Source organism: Rhinopithecus roxellana, chromosome 15, assembly GCF_007565055.1.
Source record: "Rhinopithecus roxellana isolate Shanxi Qingling chromosome 15, ASM756505v1, whole genome shotgun sequence".
NCBI lineage: Eukaryota > Metazoa > Chordata > Mammalia > Primates > Cercopithecidae > Rhinopithecus > Rhinopithecus roxellana.
The window spans coordinates 126949476-126964949 of NC_044563.1; the positions used below are offsets into that span (position 1 = coordinate 126949476).

The window sequence follows — 15474 nt, forward strand, 5'->3', positions numbered from 1 at the left end:
CTTTTGTCATAGAGTTTATACTCTTGGGTTCTTATTTGTTTGCATGTTTACATATAATTTCAAAATAAGTGCTAAATTGTCCTTGAAATAGCCTATGTACTTACACAGAAATACTAATTGTAAAATATCTGTAGCAATAAAGTAATCCTTATCGCCACTCCACATAGTGAGTAAACATGCTACCAGGGAGATCACTTGAGGAAATTTGTTTTCACTAAATGTAAATGGCTTTATTGATTAATCTCATCAATAAACACAAGTGAAAATCATTAATGACATTTAGTTTGCAAACTCCATTTTATTCATAGTTCGTGGTTTTTTAAATTAGTTCACAAATCTGGTACATACTGGCAGTTAAAACTGGTTATCACTTTCATAATCAGAAGCCTCTGGTGTAACAAAGTCTTCATGAAAACATATTGTAAAACAGGGAGAATACACAGTAATAATCTCTTTGAAAGCAATGGCTGCAAACATCCATGTTTCTAAGAAAATATAACTTTACATATATATGTATTTTAAGCAAGCTATACCTCTTACGTAAATTCAGACAGAATGAGTGTGCAATCATAATGCTTATTTTATGGAAACAGTGAAAATAATTTTAATTATGACCTAAATGCTTTTAAGTAATTAGAGTCCTCTTGGATTGGATAAAGAGTGTAAAGATATTTTCCCTAATTTGCAACCATCCTGGTCAAAAAGAGCTGAAAAGTTGGTAAGTAGAATTGCCATTACCAAGTAAGTTTAAAACAAATTCTTCAAATTTAAAAATGTAAAAATTGTAAAGTGTCCCAATCCCCCCAGCTAATTTAGGGAACTGAGCAAGAAGAGAACATTCTTCAGTTTTTAAATGACTTTTTTTTTTTTTTTTTTGGAGATGGGGTCCTGCTCTGTAGCCTAGGCTAGAGTGCAGTGGCATGATCAGCTCACTGCAAACTCAAACTTCTGTGCTTAAGCAATCTTCCCACCTCAACCTCCTGAGTAGCTGCGACTACAGGTATGTGCCACCATCCCCAGCTACTTTTGTAATAAAATTTCTTAGTAGAGATGGAGTCTTGCTATGTTGCCCAGGTTGGTCCTGAACTCCTGGGCTCAAGCAGTCTTCCTGCGTCGGCCTCCCAAAGTGCTGGGATTACAGGCATGAGCCACCACACTCAGCCTTAAATGAAGATTTTGTAAGGAATTGAGCATTCAACTAAACTTGTTTTTGTGAGATGGTCATTTTGTTTTAACCTAACATGGTTTAGAGATTATTTTATGAACTCTTAAGCATTCTGGTTCCTCAGTTTTCTCAAAGAAAAAGAACTTTAGCAAGTAGCAAGACAAGCTACCCCACCAATGCCACCAGGGCACAATACTATGAGTAAGTCAGGAGGCCTCCTAGAATGCAGCCAAATAGGAAACTGTTCCAAACAGAATCAGTCTTGCATACTTCTGCTCAGAAGGCTCCTCTGGCTTTGGAAACTAGAATGAAGATCACCAACAGGATCCTCATTTTACACAGGAGTTATGAGAGGTACATCCTCTAGCAGAGATGCTTGGTCATGTACCTGTGGTATATGAGATTACCTAGCTAAAGGGGAAAAAAATGAACTCAATGTTCTCCCATGAACTCAACTTTAGCTTGTTATGGAGGCACTGAGGCCATGTAGCTCCTTTTCCAAAAGACAGAGATAAAAGCCAAATAAGGTAGAGGACTTTGGAAATTTTCTCTGAAAAGTTAAAATTCCACGTAACAGTAAGATTGTTTGCTGAGAGAAAACTGACAAGTAAAAATTGGTTTAAGAGACAGACATTCAAGACAAACTGTATTGGAAATACAATAATGAATTTTGGCCTGATAGCCCTCATGCTGTCTTATAGCAAAACACTAAAATTCATGCAACAGAGAAACTGGTGACATGAGGACTTCTTCTCCAGTCTTCCTGGGGAAAAACTGAGAGAATATACTGTTTTCTTCTGTTTGCTTTCGAAATGAATTCTTTCTTTTGGCTGACTTTCCCAAACTTTCCCAATCGTTTCTGATGAAAAATTCTTCAATAGGAAAAGACCAGGTAAACTTACATGAAAGACATCAAGTGTCTTTTGAGGTCCTCTCTGCCAGAGGAGCAATCAACTGGATTACACAAAACTACCTTCACAACTAAAACAGGTAGAATTGGAACAGGAATTAGTTGTCATTAGTATACTCGTAATAAAATAAAGCTTGTTCTGAAACCACAAGGGGTGGTAAGAAGAGACTGTATAAAAGCTACTGGGTTCTCTAGAAAATGGATACAGTATACAGAATGTGAGAAGATACAGAACTCACACTCCAGTTATAAAAATAGACATGGTTCTCAGACAAAAAGCAAATGAGTACAAAAGAATTCTCCAAACATGAACTATTTTTAAAAGACACATCTATATAAAACAACAAGATGTCATCTCAGAGCTCTAAAGAGTAGTTTGTTGAGTGAGCCAGGGAGTGAAAAGGGGAGATGAATTGGAGACAGACAGGTCAAGAACCCAGAAGGGATGTGTCCTACTCTTGTGTTTGGCAGTGTACACTGGAGGTCACAGGCAGACAGACTGCTTTTGGTAATACATAATATAAATAATAATGGCTGATTGGTTGATGGTGCTTGATGGATGAATGAGAAAACCCAGGTTATCAAATAATCTCTGCAGTTGAACTGTTAGCTTCTTCACTTGACAATGTTGCACATGAGAAATGATTCTAGGTTTTTCTTACGCAGAATGATCCCTGCCATTCACAACTCATGCTCCATGCCCCATGGTTTCTATTGTGCCCTAAAGGATCAGCCTAGACTAATTACATAAATAGAAAATAACTGGCCTTGAAATGAGGAGGGGCAGACAAGTACTTCATGCTCAGTACTTATAAATCACAAAGAAATGCTGAAATTAATGGTCTGTCTCCTTTTACTACAAAGGAGATGCCATGAGTTAAAGTCATGAAACAAAGAAAGTCAAAAAGATATGGGTAGCAGCACCTTTCCATACCCGCCTGGATTTTCAAGGAGCTTTTCACTCCTTAGGCCTTTCAAACACAAAGTTCATCGGTTTGAAGAAAAAGAAATGGCTCTAAAGTTAAAGAGTCCCCAGAGAAAACTAACAGTACATAATAGGCCCTATGTGGGCAAAAGGACAAGCTGCAGAACCAGTTAAGACAGAAGAGGCAGCCCAAGGTCTTACTAAATTACAGTTTTAGCATAGTGTAGCACAATATGGGCAGCCCTTTTTCCATCCAAGCAACAATTCAGCACCATCCATGTCCGGTTCAAAAGATTACTGAAGACTGGGCTTTCATCTTTGGTACCACCTCATAGTTATTCTTGGTTTGCAGTAGGTTCAAAGAAACAGAAAAGCTGGTACCTTTGCCTTGTCTGTGAGTACAAACGCTGGGACTCTGATTGCTGCAACCATTGAAGCCAATTAAAATAATACTGTAACACACAGGAGTGATGCATCCAATTCCTAGTTTCCAGATAATAGCAGCCATGCCCCTATAGAGGCGGGATCATCCATCCCCATCATTTAAGGCCTTCGGTTTGTTGTCCTCAGAGTAGAATAGAACACTGTGTTCCCACGGACAAGGAACTCCAGATGAACCCATGGTCTACATTTGGACAGAATTTTAAGTACCAGATATGCCAGGCACAGAAATAGGACTGACCTGTGGCCATCATACTTGGAGAAGCTTCTGTTTTGGCATACAAACTAGAAACTTCTTAGCGTATTCTGGTTTTAGTTCCCTTTCCTGAGTGAAGCAGCCAGGGAGTGACCAGGTTCCATAAGCCCTCAATCTGATACTTGGCATTAATTCTCTCCATGGTCTTCTTCTACCCAAGCTACAATTTTCCCTTCCCATCCAGGGATGGCATCATCATCATGGAAAATCTAGAGAAAAAAAAAAAAAAAAGCCACAAGGAAAAACAGGGAATCTCACTCACTAAACAATTGCTGCTAATAAAAATAAGACCTTGAACATATAGAAGAAAGCCTTGAGTTAAGAGTCTATGTCCTTTTGGTCTTGTCCCTAGAACTGCAACTGATATTTTATTTTTTTCTTAGATCCAGACCTATGAAATAGTTTTAAAAAATCCCTAATACTACTTTGCTCATAGAGATTTGTAAGAATTAATAAATTACCAATCACAAAGTACTTTGGGCTTCTTAGAGAAAAGAAGTAGTGTAAGTATTTTAAAAATGAGAAAGTGGAAAATTTAGGTACCAGGCAATATAAAGAAGGGTGGGGAAAAAAGACAACATATTTCTCAAATGGCAGTTATTTTCATTAATTCATTCAACTCATTTCCTAAGCCACTAATAAAACAGGGTTATTAAAACATTTCACTGAGGAAATGTTTACAAAATAAAATTTTACTTTTTCTATAATAACTTTTTTTCATTCTGTAACTGCAGTGAATCCACTTGTAATACTATATAACCCAGAACTGTATTCCCCCCCCAAAAAGTCTGTCTTTGACAAATGGATTATAAAGAGACGTGTAGGCTAAGAAAATACTTACTCAAGGACTTGGGCATAAGCATACATAACTCCCTAGAAGTTCCTTGATTTCATTATGAGAAATACACAGTTCCATATATCCATGCCTGTTTATTTTGCTCTACATAGGAAGCAAGAAGTTTTCTAAGATTTGGCTACAGATGGAAAATTATTGTCTTAGGTTCTTTATTTTCCCTAACAAAATAATTTAAAATAAAAATTATATCCAAGTTCTTGGTCAAATGATGAAGTCCTACAACTAAAGAACCTATCAACATCTTGGACTATTCTATGACCACTTGGGTAATCAGACCATGGTCTGAGGCTCTCGCAAATTCCTCCGACCTGGTCAGGGAAGTCATGTACTTCTGGACACCAGTGCTTGAACAGGAGGCTTCAGGGTTCAGAAAGAAACAGTACCATATAGACTCCCCAGAGATTCTTTACCTCCTCTTTGACAGTGCCAAACTCAGGATCCAGTGCTTTGAAGTGATACCGGTGATTCCCTTCCCGATCAATAGCTGCTTTAAAATCCTTTAGTGTCACCTCCTCCAACCTGCAACACAAAGAGAGAGCACTAAAATAGACTGTTGATCAATAGCTGGAAAGATAAGATGTTAACTTTAAACCCAGCCCCCTGCCAAAGTCAATAAGCAGAAATAGCCCCTCATTAGGTCACTGCCCCTGATAACCCAGATGACTAAAGCAGCAGAGGCTGGAGAACCAGTCATCACTAGGGAATGAAAACAGTATAAATATGGGGTGATGTGAGAATTTAAAATTGACTTATTGCTTCAGGAGCCAAATCACTTTTCTCTGGAAATAAGACATAAAGTCCCTGAAATCAAATTTGTTGAATAGCCATAAACATATCAAAGTTCTCTTGATTTTCTTCTTTGCTACAATATCCCAATTCTCTAGGATGGTAGAATCAAATCAAGTATCACCATCTTTACCCCTCTATCTTTAGGAAGCTGGCGTCTAACCCAGACTAAATAAGCAGACTGTCTAGGTAAAGAAAATCCTATAACCTCTCTCAATAGTTGGTTGCAGAGTTTAAATACTTTTATTTCAAAACCATTTCCCTTAAAAGGAAGCACATTAACTTTTTGGAAGGTTTTCAACATAATTTCTCAATAGGGATTAGTTGCAGTCATTGAATAGTAACAAAGATCAATTAGTCATAGTCCTGGAGTGAGTGCCAGGCTGCAATCCATTGTATCAGCAGGAGCTATTTTGAACACTTAAAAAAAAAAAAGATTCTTCCAAATGCAGAGCAATATTTGCATAGTTATCAGGATTGGAAGTACTATTGTTGTACCTGTATCTAGTAGTAGATCATGACTTGTCTTTTATAATACCACCGAATAGTGGCAAAGCTGAAACTAGAATCTCTATCTCTCTGGCTCATCTCACTATAGTGAGATCTAACTATACTGCTTCTCAAACACCTTCCAGCTGCTCATATGGGCAGTAACTAATGAGGTTCTGCCTTCCTTTCCTTCTTTACAGTGAAGTATAATGATCCCAGAATCTCACCTCTTTGGTATATTGACCATGAAGGGCGTAAGTGACCGGTCAGTGAAATAGAGCACTTTAGTACAGGTGCTGCTGACAGTTGGAGAGCTCTGTGAGTGAGGCAACTCTACAATGAGAAAGAGACTCTGTGGTTAGAACATTCATTTGCTCCAAACCACCCATCTGCAGTTATTCAAAATGTTCCGGGAGAACAAAGCTGCCTGAGGTCACAGCCCACAGCTCTCACACCCTTGCCAAACACCATGTCCATATGCTATGATTGCCTAGGACCACAAGCACCACTTGCTTCAGACATGGACACTATCGCGAGGACTGATCATTCCTCACTCATAGTAGGGGAAGAGCCACTGATAGAACAGGTGTCATTGCTAAAGATCAAAAAAGGACAGAGAAGCATGGCAAGATTTCAGCCAGGGAGGGCAGACACACAGCAGAAGCTGTAGACTATGCCAATATTTAGGTTTTGGGGGTCCGTAGTAGAGAATACTCATGTAACTCATAGAAAGAAAAGTCGATAGGAACAAGAACCACAGAAGCAAAGCAACCTTAGAAACTCAGATCCCAAGGGGCTCATGCTCCCAGTCTAAGAGGTACAGAACCTTAGCAACTTAAGATTTATAGTGTTGATGCCATGGTCTTTAACACAGGTTTCTTGATACACTTTTTTTTTTTTTTTAAGACAAGGTCTCGCCGGGTGCAGTGACTCACGCCTGTATTTTCCAACACTTTGGGAGGCCGAGGCAGGTGGATCAGGAGGTCAGGAGTTCAAGAACAGCCTGGCCAACATGGTGAAATCCCGTCTCTACTAAAAATACAAAAGTTAGCTGGGCGTGGTGGTGCACGCCTGTAATCCCAGTTACTTGGGAGGCTGAGGCAGAGAACTGCTTGAACCCGGGAGGTGGAGGTTGCAGTGAGCCGAGATGGCGCCACTGCACTCCAGCCTGGGTGATAGAGCAACACTCTGTCCCCCCAGCAAAAAAAAAAAAAAAAAGACAGAGTCTCGCTCTATCGCCCAGGCTAGAGTGCAGTGGCACAATCTTAGCTCGCTGCAACCTCCACCTCCCGGGTTTAAGTCATTCTTGTGCCTCAGCCTCCCGAGTAGCTGCGATAACAGGTGTGTGCCACCACGCCCAGCTAATTTTTGTATTTTTAGTAGAGACAAGGTTTTGCCATGTTGGCCAGGCTGGTCTTGAACTCCCTGCCTCAAGTAATCCACCCACCTTGGCCTCCCAAACTATTGGGATTATAGGCATGGGCCACTGCACCTGGACTGTCTCTATCTTTTAAAAAGGTACTTTTGGAAAAGTATGAGTCCTTGTAATTATGACTTTCATAGGAGAAATGACAAATCAGACACTTTTATCAAAAACTAATAACTGTTACTAAAATATCTCCTGCTATTCCACCTATACTGATCTTCCTCTTAACTTATTCTAGGTAGTCAGATTGGCAGCCACATAACAGTAGTTCTGGGAGGGGGTTTAAAATAAGGAGTATGAAGGATGAATTAATAGAAGGGAAAAAGACAAAGGAACTTCACCTCTTTGTACAGAAATGGCATTCAGTCTGTTTTCAGAGTTTTTCTTCAAAGAATGCCAATTGGCCAGGCACGGTGGCTCACGCCTGTAATCTTAGCACTTTGGGAGGTCAAGGTGGGCAGACTGCCTGAGCTCAGGAGTTCGAGACCAGCCTGGGCAACATGGTGAAACCCCGTCTCTACTAAAATATAAAAAATCAGCCAGGCGTGGTGGCGTGCGCCTGTAGTTCCAGCTACTCGGGAGGCTGAGGCCAGAGAATCACTTGAACCCGGGAGGCAGAGATTGCAGGGAGCGGAGATCGAGCCACTGCACTCAAGCCTTGGTGACAAAGTGAAACTCCGTCTCCAAAAAAAAAAAAGAATGCCAATTATTGTAACCTACATGCCATAATTCTCCTTTGCCCCAGCATCTAGCACAGTGCCCAGCACACAGTGGTTGTTGAATAAATAAAATATTCACTTTTAACATTAAAGCTATATATTTAATTTATTCATTCATTCAGCAAACATTTATTGAGTACCTACTGTGTGTTCGATTTGAGAATATAAAAATCAACTATATGTGGTCTCCAACCTGCAAGAGTTTATCATTTAGTATGGATGATAAATACAATTACAAACAATTACAATACACTAAAATCAGATTTCTACAAGCTGTATTGGAAGACTGAAGATGACGAGGTTAATTCCACCTGGAACAGGTCAGGAAGGGCCCGTGGTTGGAGAGTCCTTTTTAAAAGCACCTTTTAAAAATCATGAGATACAGAAGTTGAAAAGAGTATTCCAAGAAGAGGGAAGGACAGGTGCAGAAGCATGAAATGGGATCATATATTTATAAAACTGTAGGTGGATTAGTAAGGCTGGAGCATAATGAATACATCGGGAAGTTGTGAGGTAAATAAGTAGGCAGAGGCCAGATCACAAAAGACTGTGACAGGGTAAGAGTTCAGGATGTTAGTCTTAAGCTATGGAAAGTTACTAAAAGATAGTGATATGATTAGACGGGCATTTTAGAAAAGTTGATCTCGTGGCAAAGTATGGATTGGATGGGACAAACTGGAAACCAGAAATCCTGTGCGATAGTTTGGGTGTTTGTCCCCTGACACCTCATGTTGAAAGTTGATCCCCAATGTTGGAGGTGGGGCCTAATGGCAAGTGTTTGGGTCATGGAGGCAGATTCCTCAAGACTAGATTAATGCTTTCCCTGGGGAGGAGGAGTGAGTACTCACCCATTAGTTCCCACAAAACTGCTTGTTAAAAACAGCCTGGCACCTCCCTCCACTCTCTTGCTTCCTCTCTCCATGTAATCTTAGCACATGCCAACTCCCATTTGCCTTGTGCCGTGAGTGGAAGAGGATTGAGGCTTTCACCAGATGCCCACCTTCCAGCCAGCAGAATTCTGAGCCAAACAAACCTCTTTTCCTCCTAAGTTACCTATCCTCAGGTATTCCTTTATGGCAACTCAACTGACTAAGACATCCTGTTAAGAGGCAATAAAAACAATCTGACACATGATGATAGGAAAGATGTAGCCCTGGAGCTGGAGTAGGGATGGATTTGAAAGGCCTTTAGAAAGTCGAATTCTTAGTACTAGGGATATAGTTGAACACAGGGTGTATAAAAGGGAAAAGTAAACGATGACTGAGATTTACAACCTGGGAAGACAGATACATGGTAATACCATTACCTAAGACAGGGGAACACAAGCTGAATTATGTCATCTCATTATTCATTTTAAATGTTTATTGGGTGCCTTATTATGTATCAAGTATTAGAGATACACAAATAAATTAGATATAATCCCCACCCTTAAGGAGCTCAAAAGTATAGTGGAGTGAGATAGCAAAACAGTTACAATAAAATAAATATGAAAATAATATTGCCATGGGCTGAATTGTGTCCCACCACCAACTTCATATGTTGAAGCCCTTATCTGCTATTTGACTATATTGGAGATAGGGCCTTTAAGGAGGTAATTAAGATTACATGAGGTCCTACGGGTGGAGCCCTGATCCAATAGAACTAGTGTCCTTATAAGAGATACCAAAGCCTTCTCTCCCCCACGTGAGGACACAGAGAGAAGGTGGCCTTCTACAAGCCAGGCAAGGAGCCCTCACCAAAACCTGGCCATGCTGGCAACCTGATCTTGTACTTCGAGCCTCCAGAACTGTGAAAAAATTAATTTATGTTGTTTAAGAGAGTTTAAGGTATTTTGCAATGGCAGCCCAAGCTGACTAATACAAATGTTATGTACACATTTGGGGAGAATTTCAAAGAAAGAGTAATCATGATGTCAAATTCTACACAGGGGTCTAATAGGCAAAGACTCGTTTGGTAAATATATCATTGATGATACTAGTGAAAAGTTGATTCAGATGACTAATGAAGAAGAATGAGTTGGATTGCATATACTTTTCAAGTAAAAAAGCAAAATAAGAGTAATGAGGGAAAACCTGTCTCACCCAACATAAAGCCATATGACAAAATGATAGTTATTACAGTATTATGGCATTACTAAAAAAAATGTACAAAAAAAAACTCATAGACGATAAATGGCTGAGAAACATATCCTTGTGTGTGTCTACAAATTTAATACATGATTTTAAAAAGTACCACAAAACAGGTGATTAATAGTTATAGCTTATAAGTTTAGATTTATTATCCATTTGGAGTTGATTTTTGCATATGGTATGAGGTATAGGTCAAACTCGCTTAAAAAAATAGATCTTTAACTTTTCTAGCACCTTTTTTGAAAAGCCTATCCCTTTACCATTGAATTGTCTTTGCACTATTGTAGAAAATCAACTGGTAAATGTGTGTCTATTTTTAACTCTATGCTGTTCCACTCATCTATTTATCTACCAATTCACCAATACTACACTGTCTTGATTACCCTAACTTTACAGTTAGTTTTGATATCAGACCGTATGGTCCACCAACTGCATTGTTCATCTTTTTCACCATTTGGGTTGGGAGGGCAGTTAATTCTAGTCCCCTTATTCTTTCCTATAAATTTGAGAATTGGCTTGTTTTTTTGTTTGTTTGTTTGTTTGTTTTTTTGAGACGGAGTCTCGCTCTATCGCCCAGGCTGGAGTGCAGTGGCCGGATCACAGCTCACTGCAAGCTCCGCCTCCTGGGTTCACGCCATTCTCCTCCCTCAGCCTCCCGAGTAGCTGGGACTACAGGTGTCCGCCACCTCGCCCGGCTAGTTTTTGTATTTTTGTAGAGACGGGGTTTCACCGTGTTAGCCAGGATGGTCTCGATCTCCTGACCTCGTGATCCACCTGTCTCAGCCTCCCAAAGTGCTGGGATTACAGGCTTGAGCCACAGTGCCCGGCCGAGAATTGGCTTGTTTTTATCTACAAAAGCCTGGTAAAATTTTCACTGGAACTGCATTGAAGCTATAGATCATTTGGGGAAGAACAGGCCATCTTAACAATGTTGAGTACTACAATCCATAAACATAGTATACCTCCCTGTTTATTTAAATCTTTATTTCATCCTTGTTTTATAGTTCTCAGTATAGTCATTGCACATATTTTATGAAGTTTATACCTAAGATTTTCATGAGGGTTTTCTTCTTTTTTCTTTTTTATTATACTTTAAGTTCTAGGGTGCATGTGCACAACGTGCAGGTTTGTTACATACATATACATGTGCCATGTTGGTTTGCTGCACCCATCAACTCGTCATTTACATTAGGTATTTCTCCTAATGCTATCCCTCCCCAAGTCCCCCACCCCACGACAGGCCCCAGTGTGTGATGTTCCCTGCCCTGTGTCCAAATGTTCTCATTGTTCAAATTCCCACCTATGAGTGAGGACATGCAGTGTTTGGTTTTCGGTCCTTGTGATAGTTTGCTGAGAATGATGGTTTCCAGTTTTATCCATGTCCCTGCAAAGGGCATGAACTCATCCTTTTTTATGGCTGTGAAGTATTCCATTGTGTATATGTGCCATATTTTCTTAATCCAGTTTATCATTAATGGACATTTGGGTTGGTTCCAAGTCTTTGCAATTGTGAATAGTGCTGCAATAAACATGTGTGTGCACGTGTCTTTATAGTAGCATGATTTATAATCCTTTGGGTATATATCCAGTAATGGGATCGCTGGGTCAAATGGTATTTCTAGTCTAGATCCTTGAGGAATCGCCACACTGTCTTCCACAATGGTTGAACTAATTTACACTTTTACTAACAGTGTAAAAGTGTTCCTACTTTTCCACATCCTCTCCAGCATCTGTGGTCTCCTGACTTTTTAATGATCGCCATTCTAACTGGTGTGAGATGGTATCTCGTTGTGGTTTTGATTTGCATTTCTCTGATGACCAGGGATGATGAGCTTTTTTTCATATGTTTGTTGACTGCAGAAATGTCTTCTTTTGAGAAGTGTCTATTCATACCCTTTGCCCACTCTTTGATGGGGTTGCTTTTTTCTTGTAAATTTGTTTAAATTATTTGTAGATTCTGGGTATTAGCCCTTTGTCAGATGGGCAGATTGCAAAAATTTTCTCCTATTCTGTAGGTTGCCTGTTCACTCTGATGGTAGTTTCTTTTGCTGTGCAGAAGCTCTTTCGTTTAATTAGATCCTGTTTGTCTATTTTGGCTTTTGTTGCCATTGCTTTTGGGGTTTTAGTCATGAAGTCCTTGCCGATGCCTATGTCCTGAATGGTATTGCCTAGGTTTTCTTCTAGGGTTTTTATGGTTTTAGGTCTAACATTTAAGTCTTTAATGCATCTTGAATTAATTTTTGGATAAGGTGTAAGGAAGGGATCCAGTTTCAACTTTCTACATATGACTAGCCAGTTTTCCCAGCACCATTTATTAAATAGGGAATCCTTTCCCTATTTCTTCTTTTTGTCAGGTTTGTCAAAGATCAGATGGTTGTAGATGTGTGGTGTTATTTCTGAGGCTGCTGTTCTGATTCATTGGTCTATATAGCTATTTTAGTACCAGTACCATGCTGTTTTGGTTACTGTAGCCTTGTAGTATAGTTTGAAGTCAGGTAGCATGATGCCTGCAGCTTTGTTCCTTTGCTTAGGATTGCCTTGGCAATGCAGGCTCTTTTTGGTTTCATATGAACTTTAGTTTTTTCCAATTCTGTGAAGAAAGACATTGGTAGCTTGATGGGAATGGCATTGAATCTATAAATTACCTTGGGCAGTGTGGCCATTTTCATGATATTTATTTTTCCTATCCATGAGCATGGAATGTTCTTCCATTTGTTTGTGTCCTCTTTTATTTCCTTGAGCAGTGGGGTTTGTAGTTCTCCATGAAGAGGTCCTTCACATCCCTCATAAGTTGGATTCCTAGGTATTTTATTCTCTTTGTAGCAATTGTGAATGGGAGTCCACTCCTGATTTGGCTGTTTGTTATTGGTGTATAGGAATGCTTGTGATTTTTGCACATTGACTTTGTATTCTGAGACTTTGCAGAAGTTGCTTATCAACTTCAGGAGATTTGGGGCTGAGACGATGGGGTTTTCTAAATACACTATCATGTCATCTGCAAACATAGACAATTTGACTTCCTCTTTTCCAAACTGAATACCCTTTATTTCTTTCTCTTGCCTGATTGCCCTGGCCAGAACTTCCAACGCTGTTGAATAGGAGTGGTGAGAGAGGGCATCCCTGTCTTGTGCCAGTTTTCAGAGAAAATGCTTCCAGTTTTTGCCCATTCAATATGATACTGGCTGTGGGTTTGTAAAACTAGCTCTTATTATTTTGAGATACATTCCATCAATACCTAGTTTATTGAGAGATTTTAGCATGAAGGGCTGTTGAATTCTGTTGAAGGTCTTTTCTGCATCTATTGAGATAATCATGTGGTTTTTGTCTTTGGTTCTGTTTATGTGATGCATTACATTTATTGATTTGCGTATGTTGAACCAGCCTTGCATCCCAGGGATGAAGCCGACTTGATCGTGGTGGATAAGCTTTTTGATGTGCTGCTGGATTCGGTTTGCCAGTATTTTATTGAAGATTTTTGCATTGATGTTCATTGGGATATTGGCCTAAAATTCTCTTTTTTTGTTGTGCCTCTGCCAGGTTTTGGTATCAGGATGATGTTGGCTTCATAAAATGAGTTAGGGAGGAGTCCCTCCTTTTCTGTTGATTGGCATAGTTTCAGAAGGAATGCTACCAGCTCCTCTTGGTACCTTTGGTAGAATTCAGCTGTAAATCCATCTGGTCCTGGACGTTTTTTAGTTGGTAGGCTATTAATTATTGCTTCCATTTCAGAGCCGGTTATTGGCCTATTCAGAGATTCAACTTCTTCCTGGTTTAGTCTTGGGAGGGTGTATGTGTCCAGGAATTTGTCCATTTCTTCTAGATTTTCTAGTTTATTTGGTGGAGGTGTTTATAGTATTCTCTGATGGTAGTTTGTATTTCTGTGGGATCGGTGGTGATATCCCCTTTATCATTTTTTATTGCATCAATTTGATGCCTCTCTCTTTTCTTCTTTATTAGTCTTGCTAGCGGTCTATCAGTTTTGTTGATCCTTTCAAAAAACCAACTCCTGGATTCACTGATTTTTTGAAGTTTTTTTTTTTTTTGTGTCTCCATCTCCTTCAGTTCTGCTTTGATCTGAGTTATTTCTTGCCTTCTGTTAGCGTTTGAATTTCTTTGCTCTTGCTTTTCTAGTTCTTTTAATTGTGATGTTAACGTGTCAATTTTATATCTTTCCTGCTTTCTCTTGTGGGCATTTAGTGCTATAAATTTCCCTCTACACACTGCTTTAAATGTGTCTCAGATATTCTGGTATGTTGTGTCTTTGTTCTCATTGGTTTCAAAGAAATCTTTATTTCTGCCTTCATTTCGTTATGTACCCAGTAGTCATTCAGGAGCAGGGTATTCAGTTTCCATGTAGTTGTGCACTTTTGAGTGAGTTTCTTAATCCTGAGTTCTAATTTGATTGCACTGTGGTCTGAGAGACAGTTTGTTGAGATTTCTGTTTTTTACATTTGCTGAGGAGTGCTTTACTTCCAACTATGTGGTCAATTTTAGAATAAGTGTGATGTGGTGCTAAGAAGAATGTATATTCTGTTGATTTGGGGTGGAGAGTTCTGTAGATGTGTATTAGGTCTGCTTGGTGCAGAGCTGAGTTCAAGTCGTGGATATCCTTGTTAACATTCTGTCTTGTTGATCTGTCTAATATTGACAGTGGGGTATTAAAGTCTCCCATTATTATTGTGTGGGAATCTAAGTCTCTTTGTAGGTCTCTAAGGACTTGCTTTATGAATCTTGGTGCTCCTGTATTGGGTGCATATATATTTAGGACAGTTAGCTCTTCTTGTTGAATTGATCCCTTTACTATTATGTAATGGCCTTGTCTCTTTTGATCTTTGTTGTTTTAAAGTCTGGTTTATCAGAGACTAGGATTTCAAACCCCCCCCCCCTTTTTTTTTCTTTGCATTTCCTTGGTAGATCTTGTTCTATCCCTTTATTTTGAGCCTATGTATGTCTCTGAACGTGAGATGGGTCTCCTAAGTACAGCACACTGATGGGTTTGACTCTATGCAATTTGCCAGTCTATCACTTTTAATTGGGGCATTTAGCCCATTTACATTTAAGGTTAACATTGTTATGTGTGAATTTGATCCTGTCATTATGATGCTAGCTGGTTATTTTGCCCATTAATTGATGCAGTTTCTTCATAGCATCGATGGTCTTGACAATTTGGCATGTTTTTGCAGTGGCTGGTACCAGTTGTTCTTTTCCATGTTTAGTGCTTCCCTCAGGAGCTCTTATAAGGCAGTCCTGGTGGTGACAAAATCTCTAAGCATTTGCTTGTCCGTAAAGGATTTTATTTCTCCTTCACTTATGAAGCTTAGTTTGGCTGGATATGAAATTCTGGGTTGAAATGTTGAATATTGGTCCCCACT

General features: G+C 39.4%; 1 protein-coding gene across 4 annotated transcripts in view; it reads right to left on the reverse strand.

Moving 5' to 3' along the window:
- Positions 1 to 278: 278 nt before the first annotated feature.
- LOC104677348 (dixin) overlaps positions 279 to 15474 on the reverse strand; it is a 61792-nt gene continuing 46596 nt past the window's right edge. For 2 of the 4 annotated variants that reach the window (XM_030918464.1, XM_010382346.2), the window contains 3 exons: positions 6056 to 6161; positions 4964 to 5072; positions 279 to 3906 (listed from right to left, as the gene is read on the reverse strand). In XM_030918464.1, the coding sequence (XP_030774324.1) occupies positions 3826 to 3906; positions 4964 to 5072; positions 6056 to 6161 (296 nt within the window). In that variant the 3' untranslated portion in view covers positions 279 to 3825. The remainder of the gene's footprint in view (positions 3907 to 4963; positions 5073 to 6055; positions 6162 to 15474) is intronic. The other 2 variants (XM_030918465.1, XM_030918466.1) reach the window with 1 other exon arrangement.